Source organism: Carlito syrichta, unplaced genomic scaffold (genome assembly GCF_000164805.1).
Source record: "Carlito syrichta isolate Samal-C Ts95f unplaced genomic scaffold, Tarsius_syrichta-2.0.1 Scaffold304926, whole genome shotgun sequence".
Classification (NCBI taxonomy): Eukaryota; Metazoa; Chordata; class Mammalia; order Primates; family Tarsiidae; genus Carlito; species Carlito syrichta.
Genome location: NW_007249022.1, coordinates 256,604 through 275,040, shown reverse-complemented (window position 1 = coordinate 275,040; position 18,437 = coordinate 256,604). Strand labels below are relative to the sequence as shown.

The following is an 18,437-nucleotide window of genomic DNA, read 5'->3' as shown; positions in this document are numbered from 1 at the left end:
CTTGATGAGTTCAAAAACTGTTTTGAGCAGTGGAAAAACATCTTGATAGGTGTATTGCCTCAAACAGAGAGTACTTTGAAGGTACCTGAAGCTTAAATATATAAGAATACACAATTTTTAAAATAAATAAATTCCAGGTTTTTTTAGGTCTTCCATTGTAGATGCTATTATAATTTGATACACAATTGTCCATACTTTTTTTTTTTAACTTAGTTTATCATCAACATTGCTGATGTCTTAGTAAACTGTATTCACGTACTTTTACTCACATTATTCCTAATTTTTCATTATTGTTAATACTTTAATCTTGGGATTAATGCTTTATCCACATTTAAATGTATTTCTACCAATAGATACTCAGAAGTCAGAAACATTACTGGATCAAAAACAATGTAGACCAAAAATGCATAGTTGAAAATTTTTCTGGAGGATCTTCATTTCACCAGTGAGTGAATATTTCATCATATACACTTAGTAAACCTGATAATTCAGCACGGCAATGTGACTTCCTTTTTGGAAGCATATGAAATTATTTATAAGAAAGATTATCCTCACCTTGTTGGAGTCTGGATTCTTAATATAAGGTTCGGCACCACTTGCAATGTTTCCCATCAGGACTTTTTCAATTTTGGCCACCAAAACAATTTCAGAATGCGGGTTGCTTACAGAAAATATAGCCTATATACAAAGATAGCAGCTAATAAGTATCTAAGAAATCACACTGAAGACATTTACAAAATGCTACTTTAAGGGAATTTTTGCTTGGGAAATTGTCCATTTTATATGATCTATTAGTAAAAAAAAAAAAAGAAACGAATATTTTTCATGTCATCACAAGTAAACAAAAGTGCCACCTGCTTTGGAAATTTTAGCCATTCCTCTGGAAATCCCTTGATGTGTTGTTCTTCTGATTGTCTTGGAGTGACAGTGTCTATGTTGCCATTTTCCACAGCCACTGGAGCCCCCGAGAGCATCTGCCTCACAGCAGTGTGGTTGAGATCCATGTGAAAATCGGCAGAAATCTTCCTGCCATCTCTGAGGTCGTAAAGTGCCACACTCACAAAAAAAGGTTCAATCTGTGTGAAGAAGAAAGAGCAGATGTTTTGAACATAACATCATTACCTACGCAGCAGCCTTTTTATGTCATTTAACAAAGCACTAGATAAAAATACCTGCAGAGAACAAGATTCTCTTGACTCAGTGAGAAGTACCCAGAATCCTTTCCTTCATCAGGTGCCTTAGATCCCGATACTTTTCATTGGTTTCTTCATTCTAGCTTCCCTATCAGCTATTCTCTTCCATACGTTGCACGACATGCATGGTTTGACATTACAAATCCTCTAGTTATTTCCTCCTCTACACGTTTGGAAAATACCAGTCACCCTAGTCTCTCCAGACGTCTGGAAATCTGAAATGAAATCTTGGAAGTTTCTTGTCTGCACTGAGGTTGGACTTCACGAATCCAACCAATTCTCAGTTATTGGTGGATGCATAAGTTCGTAGCATTTGTTTTTGGCATGGCAACACTGTGGTGCTGGGAGTTTATCATTTGTCATTTGGAGTGACGATGTTGTGCTTGTGAATATGCCTTGCATTTTGCAGATTTGAAGAAAGTTAGTGCTATTGGTGGGCTAAAGAAGATGGAGTGTCAAGTCGAAAAATAACAAATACTTCTGATATAGTCTTCTGTTTGAGTTTAACAGAGGAGTAAAGGCAGCAGAGGTGGCTCAAAACATTTGTGCCATGTACGGGAAGAATGCCAGTTAGGTGATTTTTTCATCTCTATCTCACTTCCCACCTGCCCTATTCTGAGTCATCAACATTCACTATGTCATTCTACATGCCTCTGCAGTTAGGGGAAGCAACTTATAAAGATTGGAAAATAGAGATAAATTTTTAAAAACTCTTTTATGCCACCTTCTGCCTTTAAAATGATAAAAATTTTAAAATGCCCTGAGAGGCCAGTTGTGATGCCTCACGCCTGTAATTCCAGCACTCTGGAAAGAGCAGGTGGGAGGATTGTTTGAGCCCAGGAGTTCACGACAAACATAGGCAACATAATGAGACCTCATCTCTACAAAAAAAAAGAGGAAAAAATTATCTGAGCATAGTGGCACGTGCTTATAGATCCAAACTACTTAGGAGACAGAGGTGGAAGGATTGCCAGAGCCCAGGAAGTCTAGGGTGAGTCGTGATGATGCTAATATGTACTTTAGCCAGGGCAACACAGTGAAGCCTTGACTAAAAGAAATAGATAAACAAATAAAATAAAGTAAAATGCTGCCAGAGTATCACAGAGATGAAGAAATAGTATATAAGAAAAAAGTCGAGTTAAAAAAAAGTCAAGTATAACAAAGATTACATTAGACAAAGACCCAAATAAATACTATACATATATGTGAATATATGGTATACATACATATAATTATTTACATTATATACATGCACATATATGCAATTACCAAGCTATTTAATTTAAAGATGGAATATGCTTACAAAAGCAGCATTTTTACTTTTTAAAAGTGCTACTTAATTTTGAATTAACACCAGTATTCTGTGGGCAATTGGATTATATATAAACACACACACACACACACACACACACACACACACACATTATGACCCAGTCCATTATTGCATAAATCCATTCATGCTATGAATCTTGTTAAATGCTTAATGGTATCTCCTATTCTTTGAAAGATTGTGATATGACTGGATTATACTATGGGTAGAAGTTTAATCAATTCATTAATATTAGCAATATCTGCCAGATCCCTTATAGTTAGAAGTAAAATTCCTTATATGAAATAAATTCTGTAAATTTTTTAAAAAAGTAAAGCAATTACAAAGTAAAAGGTCTATATTTCATTTAAATTTATTGTAGTTTAGAAAAGCTCTTGGTTTGTGGTGGTGGTTGCCAAGAGCTGAAAAGATGCAAAAATTACAGGAAAATAATTTAGGTAGGAACTAAAAACATGTTGAAGGTCAAAGAAAAAAATCAGTATTTTTCAAGAATTGTTGCACTGTGATTTTCATTTCTGCTTAGTGAATGGAAATAAATACCTACTTTGATAACCCATCAGAAATTATAGCTTATATGGTGATTCATTTATTTTTTCCAATCTACCTTTTCAACATAAATGTCAAATCACTGGCTTTTCAGTAAAGCTTTGTTTAACCTTCAAAAATCTAATAAGTTAATTCATCTCTTTGTTATGTTTAGAATTCTGTGCTCTTGTTTTTAAAACCATCAAGAACATAAAATTTTAAAAGTATCTCACTGTGAAATAGTTTTATTGGTTCAGATTTCTGGAATCAATTTCTATTTCCAAAGAAATATTTTATCCTGTAAAGCACTCAACTTGAATTTGGTTTTCAATTTACTGACTAAAAAATTACATGCTGTCAAATATTGTTTTCTTATCATGAAAAAGTTATTTCAGGGAGTCTTTAGAAGCTCATTCGTTAAATGCAGTAGTTGGCTCTTATACAACTTGGAGAAATATCTCAATTAATTTAAAACATGTTCATTGAATTAAGAACAATGAATTTAAAAATAGTTACATTAATGAAAGAGTGTATTGAATAAACACACAAAGATCTTTTAAAAACAATACCATTAGATAACAAATTGCTGTGAAGATAAGACTGTCTTATTATTTTTTATAATAAGGCTTATAAGCACAATGAAATTATTATTTTAAAAAGTAATTTTCTAGTTTTTCAACATTAGTATCAACTAGTAAAAAAAAAAAACAAAAACACAGACATAGGAAACATTTCAAATTAGCTTAATTCTTTGACCCGACAGATATGAAAGAGCCCACTAAAGCTGGTCTCTGAGCTTAGGTCTGTTCTCTTGCCTGAGGAGATTGGCCCAAATATAAACATTTCGCTTCTGAATATGGGTTTTAGCACAAAGAAAGGAATCATATGCTTCTGGCACTGAAAAGAAAAGTCCATTATCTTTGATTTTCAGTTTCTAAATTGAATTTTAAAATAACACTTAAGGATATGTTGGGTCAAAAGGAAAAAGCATCGATTTTTATTTAATAAGATGTCTAAATGTCATTACCATTTGGGTTAAATTTTCCTGATCTTTCCAAATAGAACAAAATTTCTAGGTTTTGTTTAGTTTTGTGTAAAAATCCTGCATGAAAGCATGGTCTGATGACTCCATGGAAGTTGCTCTTGCCATAGTCACCAATATTTATTTTTCCATACCTACTGGACTCCCCTTTGACTTTATGTTACTCAGTTTCTTAGCACCATTCCCAGAGTTGACCTGTTCTCTCTTGGTTTCATGACCCAGTCTTCCGTAACTTATTTCTATTTCAATCACCAGTCCTTAGTCTTCTTTGGTCACTTCTCTTTTCTTCCTTTAATTATTTGATCCCTGGCCCCCTTTCTATATACATAGACATTTTTGCTGATTCCCCCATAGCCATTATTTGGACTAGCCTTCCAAATTTATATCTCCATTCATGGCCACTCATTTGAGTTCGAAACTTGCATTTTATCACCTAAAGGGCATCTATATTTAAATATCTAATAGGCTTATTAAGCATAATGTGCCTAGAATGGTATTTTTATCCTGCATCCTCCAAATCTTCCTCAGGCCTTTTTAGTAAATTGCATCCCATACATAAAACAGTCCAAAGTGAAAACCAGTACTCATCCTTGAGATATCCCTTTCCATTATTCTGTATATCCAATATATCAGGAAAACCTGTCAGTTCAATTTACAAAACATCAGTCAGATTCATCCATTTCTCTCCTTCCTTGCTAGCCCTTGCAATAAGTGGTGGTAGTATCCTCCTAACTGGTCTCCTTGGAAAACTCTTGTTTCTTCTAATTCATTAGTCTGATGGAATCTTTTAAAACACTTATCAGAGCACATAATTTAAAAGTGCTTTAAACCCTTAAATAGCTTCAACTCACACTTAGGGTAAATCCAAACTCTTCACTGTTTCCTATCTCTGTTTCTCCTAACTCATCTTGGTCTGCCCTTCTCCTCCCTATCTCTTTTCAGTTCTAAATCTTGCCAAGACATATCTGTTTCAGGGCATTTGAACTTGCTCTTTCTTTTACCTAAAATGTTGTCCCTTGACCTACCTTTTTATCCTTCTCAACCTTTAGGTCTTTGTTCAAAAGTCATCTCTGCAGAGAGGCCCTCCATGACCACCCTGTCTAAAGTAAACCTTTCCTTAGCTCCTCTGCATCACAGTAGGTATACCAAATAAGTACTTGTTGGAAAATGAATAAACCTGACTTCAACTACTTTCATTTCTACTCATACCTAGTGTGCAGTTCAAGTTATAAATTATCGAGAAGCTTCATTTTGGGACACAATTCTTACTGGTGACACGTTTCCATTTTAGTTTATCTATCAACGAGAAACTCACATGTAACAAGGAAAATATCCATACCTTGCTGGCATAGTTTTTACAAATTTCAAAGCAATTTCCCATATATTTAGATGACAGTAAATATTTAATGAATGCTTACTTTGCATCAAGCACTGTCTAAATACCTTCCATCTATAACTTCATTTAATCTTCACAACGATCATTTGAAACACTATCTCCTGTAAATATGATAGTAACTTACTATCCCCTTTACAGGAGAGAAGACTGAAGGTAAGCCACTTGCCAAGAAGGCAAAACTCAAAAGGTAGAAAGCCAGGCAACATGATCATTTGCCTCCCCTCATTAAATCAGAGATCCATAGCATGGACCTTAGCCTGCTGCTGCACTAAAGGGTAGGAAGCACAAAGAAAATCACTGAGTGCTAAAGACACAAGGTTGGCAGATGTTTATGTAAAGTTTTCTGAAAGAGTTAATTCCGTCAGCCACTCACTGTCACAAGAAATCTACTTTCACTGCATCATACATAGAGGAAGCTTTGGGATTGTGTGTGCCCAGTTTATAGTAAAAATTTAATGCTGTTCATGCTTCCTAAAGCCGATATGACTGGTATCAAAGATCTGGGAATCAGTTTTCTTCTTTGAGGTGAAAGATGACAATTGAGCGGTAATTGGTTAGAAATTAGACCAGAATGTGTTAAAAAAGAAAGGAAATACACCAGCATATTAACTGTGACTTGTACTGATGGCCAGATTATAAGCGATTTTAATTTTATAGTACAACATTAATAATGTTTATGCTCATAAAACTCCCCTTTCCATACATATTTTAACAATCAGTATGAAATTACCCACTAATGTACTAAGAGAAAATTCTCAAGAGAGTTCCCTTAGTGGGAAAGGAAACTTGCACTAATTTAAGGAGCACTATGGTGTTTAAAATATCAGCGAGACACCTTTGTCATTTCTGCCATTTACATGTATCATCTGTACTATAATTAATTTATTATTCATCAAATATTATTTTACTTGACTCACTATTTAGCCTTGGCCTTAGTAATAATGGCTGTGAAATCACAGGGTTTATTAGCTTTGTTTTTTCTCTAATATACGTGAAAATAAATAAATAAATATATAAAAGTTAAAATAAAAATGTCAGTTTAAAAGCCATTGTAAGTACAACTAAGAGGATACAAATAATACATTAGGAAACTCTGAAACACTGTGCTGATTTCATGGAAAGAATCCCAGAACATAGTCTCTTTGATGCTGCTGATTTAAGTTGAAAGGAAAATTTTATGGCCGTGTAACGACAATGCCACTTTAGAACTTGTACACTTTTTTCATGTGGAAAAAATGTTGTTGATCATATTCTTTGTACACTATATAGTGTAAAATTAGTGTCTGAAATTTGCAAGAATAGAAAAGATTTTGACCAGGGTCGTGTAATGTTGACTGATTGGTATATGATGTAATGGAAGAGAAACTTACATTTGTTATTGGATCACTTTCATTTTCTGTAACACATCCCTGAAGATTTAAGTTGAGAGCTTTGCAAATGATCATGATTCTCTTGGCAGCTTTTTCTTCAAACGGTTTGATCACACACTCAGGTTCTAAAATATCCTTTTTTTGAAGTTTCAAGATCTAAAAAAATTTGAAGGTTTTAGTCACCAAACACTCATCATAAAAAAGAAATTCTATGGATCATGTTCATTATCTGCTTAGAAATAATCCTGACTTACATCTATGTCTGGATCCAAAGAGAACAGATTTAACCTCTCCATGTTTCGAGTTGTTTTTACAGTATCTTCAGTTTCGGTGAGGTACTACAAAGAAAGTTGTGTTAGTCCTTGGTATCTCATATCCAAGTATAATCCCAGACACATCCACATAGCCAAGAAGTAGCCCCTTAGTTTTATCACCATTTTAATATCATCCATGAAGATCTGGAAAATTTTCCTAAAATAAAACTTGCCTTTATTTCCAAGTATGCGGAACACATGTTATATAAAGCATACAGGTTAATAGAAAAATTCTGAGTTAGTTTCTTAGCCTAAACCTTAAAATAAAGCTTTTTCATTTTTTTCTATGAAAGCAATAATTTGTAAATAATTCAAGTCAATTTGCAAGTACAATGTCAACTTTATTACTTTTGCGAAGTCTGGGTGTAGGCTGTTCTCTGAAGAATCTGTTTCTTCTTGAGTGCATTCACAAGCCACAGAATTATCCAGTGAATCTTGAAAAGATACAAGTTAGATTATTCCACTCCTTCCAGTCTACTCCTCAAGTCAGATTATTATATAATATACACGAGTTATTAAATAATACACATATACCTTTTTCCAGCCTGCGCCATATAAAATTGGGTTAGATTCAAGAACTAAGAGGGATGTGGGTGAGCCTAAGCCTTCATTTTTTCCTGACTCCAGGACTCCATGTTGCTAAGTGATCTAAGCCTGGAAATCAGACTACCTGATAATCATTTAGGATTCTTGCCATGACACCATCTTAAGTTCATAAGAACACTGGATCTTTACACACTATATTTATACTTGGGATTGTCTTGACTTACTTCGTTAATGCATACTCAAGTTTTCTTAAATATGTATGCATTTTTGGTTAATTCTGACTCTTAGGCTACAATTTAGAATCCATTTTCTTCCTTCAGTTACTTAAACTCTGTAAGACACTGTAGCTGGGCACGGTGGCTCACGTTTGTAATCCCAACATGTTGGGAAGAGGAGGTGAGAAGAGGACTGGCTGAGCCTAGGGTTTCAAGACCAGCTGGAGCAACTTGGTGATACCTCTTCTGTACAATAAATCAAATAAAATTAGCCAGGCATGGTGGTGCACGCCTGTAATCCCAGCTACTCCAGAGGCTGAGGTGGAAGGATAGCCTGAGCCTGGGTGACAGTGAGACTTGTGACTCAAAAATAAACAAACAGAAAAACTCTTAAAATAACTCTTTAAAAAGGATATTATAAACATTAACACTATGGTTGATTATTACTAAGTAAATCATGAATGTAAAGCATCTGCTATGGTGTATAGTAGTCAAAATTAACTATAAATCTACTATAGTCAAAATCTACCATAGTGTATAGTGTCAAAATCAACAATAGTTTTCTTCCTCATTAACCTGTGACCCTTTCACTTCAGAGCAGATGATATTTAGCTTATGAGAACTTGAAGATGCTTTGATTTCTACTGTACCATGTGTCGTGCAAAACGTCTTAAAAAGTTTTTTGGGGGGAGAAGTGACTGACTTTGCTGGTGGTGAACTTGCCTTTCACATAGTGGTAGGCTTGTTTTTCTACCCTTCTTTTCACCCTTTCTTTCCTCTCTCTTGCTCCCCTCTCTTTGCATAACATGAATTATAATCTTGTAAGGGAATTAGGTCAGGCAGACTAAAAAATTATCTTATCAAAATTTCTACTACTATGCATACTTTTTGGAACTTTCACATATAAGCTGATCTCAGTATGACCAGAAAGCATAAATGAAAGAAGCTTTTTAACTAAAAGGAAGTAACACATATTTGCCTTTACAGATTATATATTTCATTAAGTAAATTTAATGAAAGGCTGAAAACACAAAATGTCCCCTATAAGGCAACATCCTATTAGATATGAGCACATTTTTGATGCTGTTGAAAAATGTTTCCCAATATCATTTTCTGGGTGACAGTCTCAAAGTCATTGCAGTTGACTCAAAATTGTACTTATGTATGGTGACCATCACTACTCAGTAAAGATTTAGGGATGATTTCTTGGAGCAAATAGCTCTAAGATGAAGAAGCTAGACTAAACAGTTATCACAATCCCTAGCTGCTTAAATGAATCCAAATCACAGGTCACAATTGACAAAAAAAGGGAGGTGTCTTCATGTGCTCTCACCCAGCCCTAGATCTGTGAGCTCGGTGCTCCTCCTCCCCTGAAGAGGTCCCTCGGGACTGATTTGCAGGATGCGATTGAGGGTATGGATCCATTCATCCAAATCTGATTCAGTTTCAGCTGCCAGCACAAAATAGGTCAGGTCATTCATTTTCAATTCAAAGGCATATTTTCTTAGTCTGTTATTCTGTGATAGTAAAAAGAAAGAAAAAATACCAAAAATAAGTCTTAGAGAGTGACAGACATTTTATATGGGGCTGGGATTCCAAAGCCTTTCCGTACAGGTAGGTAACATAAAGAAAACTTTCTAAACAGGACAAAATTTTAGATGGGTATAAACAAGCTTTTTGGTTTCCTTCAAAGCTTTTTGTACTAAGAAATATCTTAAGGCTTTTGTTGATTAGATGGGTACATTAGCTAAAAGATTTTATCTTTCAGGCACGTGTGTGAGTATATTCTAAACCTCTTCAAACAGTTGCTTTGAGTTTCTGTTTTGTGTATAATTCACTCCAACTGGGCTTCTGATGCCAGCACACTTCAGAGGCAGCTTGTTAAGGTCACTAATAAGCTCTATGTTGCCATACTCTCTGAGGGACGTTTCTTTCTTCAGACCTTTCAGCAGAATTAACATGGTGGCCACTTCCTCTTTCCTGAAACTCATCTTTCCCTGGTTTCCATGACCACAGTCTCTTCTGGTTTTCTTTTTACCTCATTGGTCATCATTTCTCAATTTCTTCTACTGGCTCTCCCTCTCCCTCATGGCTTCTAATAATTCTCCTGGCTCTGCCTCAAGACCCTTTCCTTTCTCATCAAGTCCAATGGCTCCAAATGGTGTCATGTGCAAAGATGCCTCATTTTCTTTCCTGGCTCTGACTTTTCCACCAACCTTGATTCTTCTTTAATTTGATATCTTTACATTACATTGCATTTTGTGACCCACTCACAAGGACTTGTTCTAGTTCCTAAATGTGCCCCTGTCATGTCTTTGCTACCTCCATAAGGCCTGAGACAGACTCCTTAACCCACAACCACACATGCTCTCACAAGCACAGTGAGTGTGATGTTTGCCCCTCATGCATTTCACGACTTGTGTTTACTCGTCAAGTCTCAGCTGAAAACCTTCCTCATATTCCCAGTCTAGGACAAAGGAACAAAGGTTCTTGTACTCCAGAATACCACAATAATTTGGAATTATATACTTATTCATTTTTGTTTGCTTTGACAAATAGATGTCTTGTTCAAGGCGTCCTCCATGAGGATTGTATCCTGTAATTGTCCTGACACATAGAAGAGTTCAATAATGGTGGGTTCAAAACAGTCATTTTATGAATAGAGTAGAACAGGTTCCTATTGTTTGGGAACTGGCATTCTAGTAGATAAGAAATGAATGAATGAATGCTTGATGGAATGAACAAACAATTGAAAAACAAAGATTCTCTGTTGTGCAGAGAACTAAAATGGGCTGATGTGACGAGTAGGTACCTGAGATTGGTCAGAAGCACACCTTTCCCAGAAGGAGACGGGTCTAATTTGAAATATGCAAATAGAAGTGGACTAAAGTGTAGGGAAGGATATTTAAAGCAGGAGGGACACATGAGCAAATTGTTATAATTTTATATATTTCTGCCACAAAATTAGAAATGTAGTCAGAGTGGAAACTTTCCCCTAATGATACAAACTACTGTTGTTCGACCGGGGTGGTGGTTGTAAGAATTACAGAAGATACTCTAACTTTGATTCACTCCCAGGAAATTCTGATGGAGGTGTTCAACTTTTGCCTACATGTTCTAAAGCTGTGGAATTTTGCAGGAACAAAAGAAGAGTTTTAAAAGGAAACACACAATATTAAATCCAGGTTACTGGCATTGGTGGGTACTATCCATGCAGTCTTTCCCACTCTCTCTAGGTTTGTTTGTTCATTCAAAACAATTTTATTGGGTATCTCCTATGTGGTACATAGTACTGAAAAAATTTCAAGTAAAGTGCTCTTCCTGATTGAACTTACATTCTGGTGTAATGGAGTGTCAGTAAACAAATAAGCAGAAACAAAACACATGCAATATGTATTTAACATGTGTGCAATATAATATAGCATTGTGTAATGGTAAATGTAACTTCACTCTTGCATATGTATATCAGTACTTATTGTTTGAGACATGTCACTCATGTTTTATTTGCATGTGCCATATATTTATATTTTATTCTGTGCATCCTTTTCACAGGATGGAAGCTCTCTGAAAACATGAGCCACATCTATTTTTGCATTTGGTTTTTCCACAATGCTTTATGTATCATAAGTTTTTCAATATATTTCAATATTTACTGAAATTAATCCTATATCTAAAACTCCCTACTTAAAGAGTATATCTTTGTAGTATTTTTTTCTGCCCATGTAGCTCATGTAGAATAAATACACGCATGTGGGTATACTCACTTTATATATGATAAATACTGCATTTCCTGGGGCATCTTTTTATAACCTTGAACATTCTTTTGCCTCAAATCTAATTTTGCCATTTATTATCTCTGTGACTTGGAAAAGCAATTCTCTCTCTTGGAGCTGTATTTTAATAAATGGGGACAAAAGTAATGCATGTTCCATCAATTGCTGTCAAGTAATATATTAAATGAAGACAATCACAAGTGTCATTTTGGTTCCTATTACTCTGGGAAGTGAGTCCTTTAGAGCCAGAGTTTGGTATATGGAAGGGTTATTTTTTTGAAAGGTACTTCCCTCTTTAGTCCTCAATCTGACTGATTTTCAGGTCTACATATTCCAAGATGTCCTATTTCTCACACCTGGCCCCTGTAGAAGGTATCTGAGTTTCTAGTCTGGTTAAGTACATAAAGCCATTGTCTTAAAGCCCATATACACATGGTGGCAGACTCAGCACCTAGGAGGAAATAAACAGGGTCTGACATGCCATCCAGTCCCATTTAAGTGTATAAAGTGACATTAGTCATTATCATTGCTGAGATAGGGACCCAAGACAGATGGTATTCTGGGATGTTCATTCTCTTCCACAGTGGCAGTAACTAGAATGAATAAATGGATGAATGATGGATGAATATGAGAATAAATGAATGAATGAACTCTGAAGGAACCGGATAGGATAACACAGGCCTAAAGATCCCTTAGTCCCAGGAAAAAAAACTGAAACTGCAAAAACTGGAAGTTCTGTTTCAGACTGAAACTATAGGCCTATAAAATAGATCCAATTCTGCTTCATGATGTTACAAAAAAATGAAAAACAATGGTTAGGTCTTTTTCCCCCCCATGATCCAGGAAACTGTCAATCATAAATAATCACCTAAAGTCTCTGAGAAAGCTGTGTAGGAGTTTCTCTCTTCTTGAACTCTCCCTTGTAATATATGTGTAAGAATTCCAAGAAATATTCTAAGGAAAACACAGTGATATGGATCGGAATGAGGCAAACTAAAATGGCATATCACTGAAGATTATTATGAACTTGAACGCCCTAAACATGCTGAATGGTAGACAGTACTTGCTGAAGCAAAGACTTTGGTCTTTTTTGTTTTAATCAAGGGAAACTGGCAATGATTTTTAACAAAATTCGTCTGACTCATTCTAGTTATTCATTTGCTATGTGCTTTTGGGTATGTTTCATCTCCAGGCATATTTTGTGCCTGAGAACTTATTAGAGCAATGGTTACATTTGTACTCTCTCACTCCAATTCTTCTTTCCAGAGGTAAAAACTTACAAGTCAGAAAAAGCCATAGGCAAATATGTAAGAACTAGGACCAACACACAAAGCAATAAGTGACCGAATTGTCCAGCTCCCCGAAGTGATCTCAAGAAGCTGGTCCTTATCTCTATAAAGGATGATAAAGAGGAATATAGACGCAGGAATAGACTGAATCCATTAAAATGTATATGTGCAAAATCTACCTTGGGGAATCTTATAGACAATCCCAGCTTTTTGCAGACTTGCAGCTTGATCTAGGAGAGTTCATCATTGTTCAGTGCTTCCAGAACATTCCATAGACTCTGCCATGCATGCCTCTACCATAGCTCTTATGAGATTGCATAATAGTGAGCATGTAGCTATGTCTCTCTCTGATTTGACTTCAACAGGAATTGAGTTCCCCAGTCCTAAGCACAGTTTCTAGAAAACCATGGGCACTAAAATAATTTTGTCAAAAGAATTAATGAATAAATAAAGAAATAGATATATTAGCATATTTAGGTAAAAATTTCAGGAAGGTAAATCAAGATTTTTTGGGAAGGCTTTCCCACAAAGAAATGCTTTATATCCTAAACTTGTGACCTTTGTAATTAGTGGAAGAATTAGGGGAAAAAGACTGAATACACTATCTTTCAGTCCTTTTCACATGTTGGCACATTTATTCTAGTTTACAGATGAGAAAACTGAGATCAAAAAGGTCGAGTAACTTACTTAAAGTCATCAGATAGTGAATGACAAAACTAGAACTTGAACGCTGACCTGCATGAATCCCAAGTATATGTCTTCCCCTACAGAACTCTTAATTTCTAAGACAATATCTAAGCAGAGAAGGAAACATGTTTTAATCAAGAGGTGATAGACAAGAGGGTCCTACCGTGGAAGATCAAATTAGAGCACTAGAAGTATATTCAACAATGAGTTCTGTGATTCTCTGAAGAAGAATGATGTTGCATATTAAACTGTATCTCTGCAAACTTAATATATATAACAAGAAACAATGATACCTCTTTAAAAATGATGACTCATTTGCCAGAAAAAGATTTGAAGTACAAATGGAAAAAAAATATATTAAATTTTTTTAGTTCGATGTCTTTAAAATTTAGTTATTGATCTTTGATATATTGCTAAAGTTTTGTTTCATGTTTCCAAGGCCAAAGAGTCTCCTTTGTGACCAACAATAGAAAACTATCTCCACCCTCCATTAAGATCATTATTGCCCTTTCTGTATGGAAAGTTGGCATCTGTGTTAAAATGCAATTATCTTTCCCTTCTAGTGGAGTACTCAGCAACACTTAATTAATTCTTTCCTTTTAAAGTTCAGCCTTACGACTTCCAGATTTTAACAGATGAACTGTCCAGAAATAGGCCAGGACTAAGTGACTGGAGAGAAATCTCTTTATGTCTACATTTCTGAATGCCACTAGTAGCCATCACAAACTCAGCCAGTAACAAGCCACGTGAGTGCTGAGGTCTGTGGTAACCGAAAGTACTGCTTGAATGGCCCATGACCAGAAAGATTCCTCAACCTCAGTGAGACAAAGCCATTGTGAAATTTGAGGGGAGATTGCTAGAACACTTGATTGCTCTGATTTTTACACAAGGAGGAATAAGGAAAGTTATTTCATCAGAGTATAAAGAATAAATGTTTGGAAAGAAGTTCAAATTAGGTCTATGGAATTATTCCAATTCCCTTTGCAACTGTGGCCCATGTCAAATTTAGAACTAAGAGCAATAATTTGAAGACTGAGAGCTTGCAGAACATTATCTGTTAAAAGCACTGTATCTGTTTCTGAAATTACTCTTGGGAATCAGTGTAATTCTTGTCTTTGAAGAAAGCTTCCTCTTAGAAGAAAGATGATGTGTATGCACACTGTAAATTCACTTTATAATTATTACCTGATTTAAAGTTACATTTATGAAGCGCATACTTTTATACTATATGATTGTTATAATTTTTTCCCCTGAATTTCTTTAGCTTGGGGATGTCTATACAGCAGCTGTGCAGATTTTCACTTTTCCTCTTCTCCTAGAACGTATATCAGACTTGCTCCTGCCCCAGGACCTTTGCACTTGCTTCTGTTTGTTCTTTGGTTATCAAATCACGTGGTCCCTCTGCAAAAAATAATCTTCTCACTTATTGAGTATTGATATTCCTTTGCAGCTTCACCACTTGTCTCTCTTCCTTCTGTTACTATGCTTATTTTCCTTATTGCAAAATGTATGAACTGATGCAACTCTGTTTATTTATTTCCTTGTGTTCTTGTTTCTTTCTCTATTGAAAGTAAGTTTTGCGGAAGCAGAGCTCTAGGCTGCCTTGTTCTTCACTGATCCCTAGAGTCCACAGCAACAGTTCCTGACTCATATCAGTTACTCCATAAATATTTGCTGGAAAAAAAATATACATATTCAGTTGGAACAAATTCCAAGGGGTAAAAGTTTTCTACTCACCTGCACCACACCTGTACAGGAATCCAAAAAGATGCAGCCTTTAGGTTCTTTAGATATTTTTTCATCTTTGTAAAAATTCATAATGTAGGAGTTATCTGGCAGCTGAGTCAGTTGGAAGTAGCGCTTTTTGAATGACTAAGTAAAGAAAAAGATATAAGGAGGTAGTTCAGATTGCAGTGTGCTATGGTATTATTCATGGAAATTAGAATTGTTCTAATTCCTTCAAGAGTGCTATATTTCTGGGGCACTATTCTAGAGAAAAGCATCTTACTTCCTCATAAATAAAATATCGCATGAAACATGAACTCAATGCAAATGGCTCTTCTCTGTGCTATGGCAAAGCAGTGGGTGTTAGAAAGGTGACAGAGATAAAGATGAGCCTTGATGTCTCCTTACCCGAACAGTGACAGTATTGTTCACCGTGCTGTTAAAATTCCCCTTGTAAAGCCAGCCAGACTTGAAAACTCCAGTTCCTCCTGCTCCTCCTCCGCCCTTCGACGATGAGTGGGAGGTGGTATCCTGTACAAAAGGCATCATTAGTGTCACAGCCATCTTTTGTGGATCCTAGACACTGCATTTAAAAACGAGACTTCCTTTCCTCTCTTTGACTCATCTTAAATAATCACGTTCAATTTCAAAACAAACGTGATTCATTTCGACTAAACGCCCTACACCAACAGCTACTACAACTTGTGACAAACAGGTCAGAATGTGAAACACTCCAGTGCAAGTCAGGAACTAATTATCCTCATGTTTTAAACATTATACTTCCAACAATTGACTTACTTCATCCTTATCAGCATCTTCATGGTCAACCTCAAAGGAATGCGAAGGAAGTTTCTCTGGTTTGTATTCTGCCCTAATATTTAAGGGGGAAAAAAAAAGATTCTGATTTGTCATTTGAGACATTGCTTTCATTTTCAGCTGCTCCCTGGGTAATGATTGTGCTGGTATTCTTACAAATTTTTGTAAAATAATGTAATCTTGCAAGAATCCCATTTCCACGGGAGTACTCACTTTCCTCTCCAGTAAATAAATCTCTATTTGAAACTATGTAGTTACTATTTGTACAAACTTACATGTACCTTTTTGAGTTAGATACATGTAAGCAGGACATTTTGAATGGTTTAGTAGAAAAAAGTCACTATCTTATAAAGATTTCTATACTCCTATGTTTATTGCAGTCTTATTCATAATAGCCAATATAGACACATCCTTAACTGTCCATTGGCAGTCTATATTTTCCTCCCTCCACATTTTGAAGTGGAATATTAAGTAGTCATATTCTCATGAACCTTTCTGTGTCATCTATATGTGATATGCTGAAGGGCACACAATGGTCATCTGAAGAACCTCAGCCATGAAACCCACGATCCTGGGAACCAGTCTGTGCTGTAGCCACTAGGCTGCGCTGCTCACTCACCATAGCTTCCGCAAAAGGGTGCACTAGAGGGGCTTAGCACTAATGATGCTCACTTTGTGCATTTCTGCGGTAGCATGGAAATGTCTGTTTAAGTCACAGGGTGCCTGGCCAGCCCAGAAGAGCAAGAATAGTACACCTGGTTTTATAAATGGCAAAATAAGCCATAAATAAGTTTCCCTTGACTTGATTCTATTTCATAACTAATGGTTGAAAGGAAATCAGTAAACACCATCCAAGCCTCAGGCATTCCTTGATGTCCAGCTACTCAGTCCCTTCTACTATACGAAATATTTTATGTAGAGATTTTAGGGAATGTATTTTTAAGTGGAATTTTATTGAATGTAGTTGAACTTCACAATATTATTATGGGATACAATTAGAGAGTAAAATGGCTGCTAGAGTGAAGCAAATTAACATATTTATCATTTCACATAATTATTTTTCTTGGTGACAAGAGCAGTTAAAATCTCCTTAATATTTAACAAAAATCCCTAATACCATACAATTTTATTAACTACAATCCTCCTGCTGTACTCTAGACATTTAGACTTGCGCATCCTACATATCTGCTACTTTGTGTCCTTTGACCTACATCTTCCCATTCCCTGTCCCCACTCCCGCCCCTGCTCTTGGTAACTGTTGGTGAAAATGTAGATCAGTACAACCATTATAGAAGACAGTATGAAAGTTCCTCAATAAACTAAAAATAGAGATGCTGTGCTTCTTTCAACTGTAGACATGTCTGGTCGTGGCAAAGGAGGTAAGGGTCTTGGCCAAGGCGGCGCCAAGAGCCACCACAAGGTACTGCACGACCACATCCAGGGCATTACCAAGCCAATCATCTGGCGCCTGGCCCACTGCGAGGGAGTCAAGCGCATCTCTGGCCTCACCTGCGAGGAGACTCCTCGGGGTGCTCAAGGTGTTCCTGGAGAATGTGATCCGGGATGGCATCACTTATGCGGAGCAGGTCAAGCGCAAGACCCTCATGGTCATGAACGTGGTCTATGCTCTCAAGCGCCAGGGATGCATCCTCTAGCCTTTGGGGACTAGAGCTCGACTCGGTCATCCCATTCCTCAAAGGCCCTTTCAAGGGCCACCCCTCTTGCCCAAAAAATAGACCTAGCATATGACCCAGAAATTCCTCTTCTGCATATATATATATACTCAAAGGAAAAAAGTCACTATCTTATAAAGATTTCTATATTCCTATGTTTATTGCAGCCTTATTCATAATAGCCAAGATATAGACATATCCTTAACTGTCCATTGGCAGACATAAAGAAAGAAGATATAGTGTGTACACACACACACACACACACACACACACACACACACACACACACAATGGAATATTATTCAGCCTTTCAAAAGAAAGAGATTCTGCCATTTGCCATAACATGGATGGACTGGAGGATAATATGCTAAGTGAAATAAGCCAGATACAAAAAAAAAGGCATAATCTTTCTTATATGTGGAATCTAAACAAAAAGGTCAAATATAAAGAGACCGAGAATAACAGTGTTTCTTTTTCTTTAAGATGATTTATATTGTATAGAAACAACCTCTGAATCTGACTATTGAGAAAAAAGACCAGTGG

The 18,437-nt window shown here is 36.1% G+C and overlaps 1 protein-coding gene and 1 pseudogene across 4 annotated transcripts in view; one reads left to right on the top strand and one right to left on the bottom strand.

The window, feature by feature from the left end:
- Positions 1–18,437, bottom strand: part of DOCK10 (dedicator of cytokinesis 10) — a 280,494-nt gene that overhangs the window by 98,398 nt on the left and 163,659 nt on the right. For all 4 annotated transcript variants that reach the window (XM_008061036.1, XM_021713939.1, XM_021713938.1 and 1 more), the window contains exons 5-13: positions 16,204–16,276; positions 15,814–15,936; positions 15,418–15,552; positions 9,265–9,448; positions 7,519–7,604; positions 7,111–7,194; positions 6,857–7,012; positions 855–1,076; positions 556–678 (exon numbers count right to left, since the gene is read on the bottom strand). In XM_008061036.1, coding sequence (XP_008059227.1) covers positions 556–678; positions 855–1,076; positions 6,857–7,012; positions 7,111–7,194; positions 7,519–7,604; positions 9,265–9,448; positions 15,418–15,552; positions 15,814–15,936; positions 16,204–16,276 — 1,186 coding nt within the window. The remainder of the gene's footprint in view (positions 1–555; positions 679–854; positions 1,077–6,856; positions 7,013–7,110; positions 7,195–7,518; positions 7,605–9,264; positions 9,449–15,417; positions 15,553–15,813; positions 15,937–16,203; positions 16,277–18,437) is intronic.
- Positions 17,579–17,876, top strand: LOC110595875 (annotated as a pseudogene).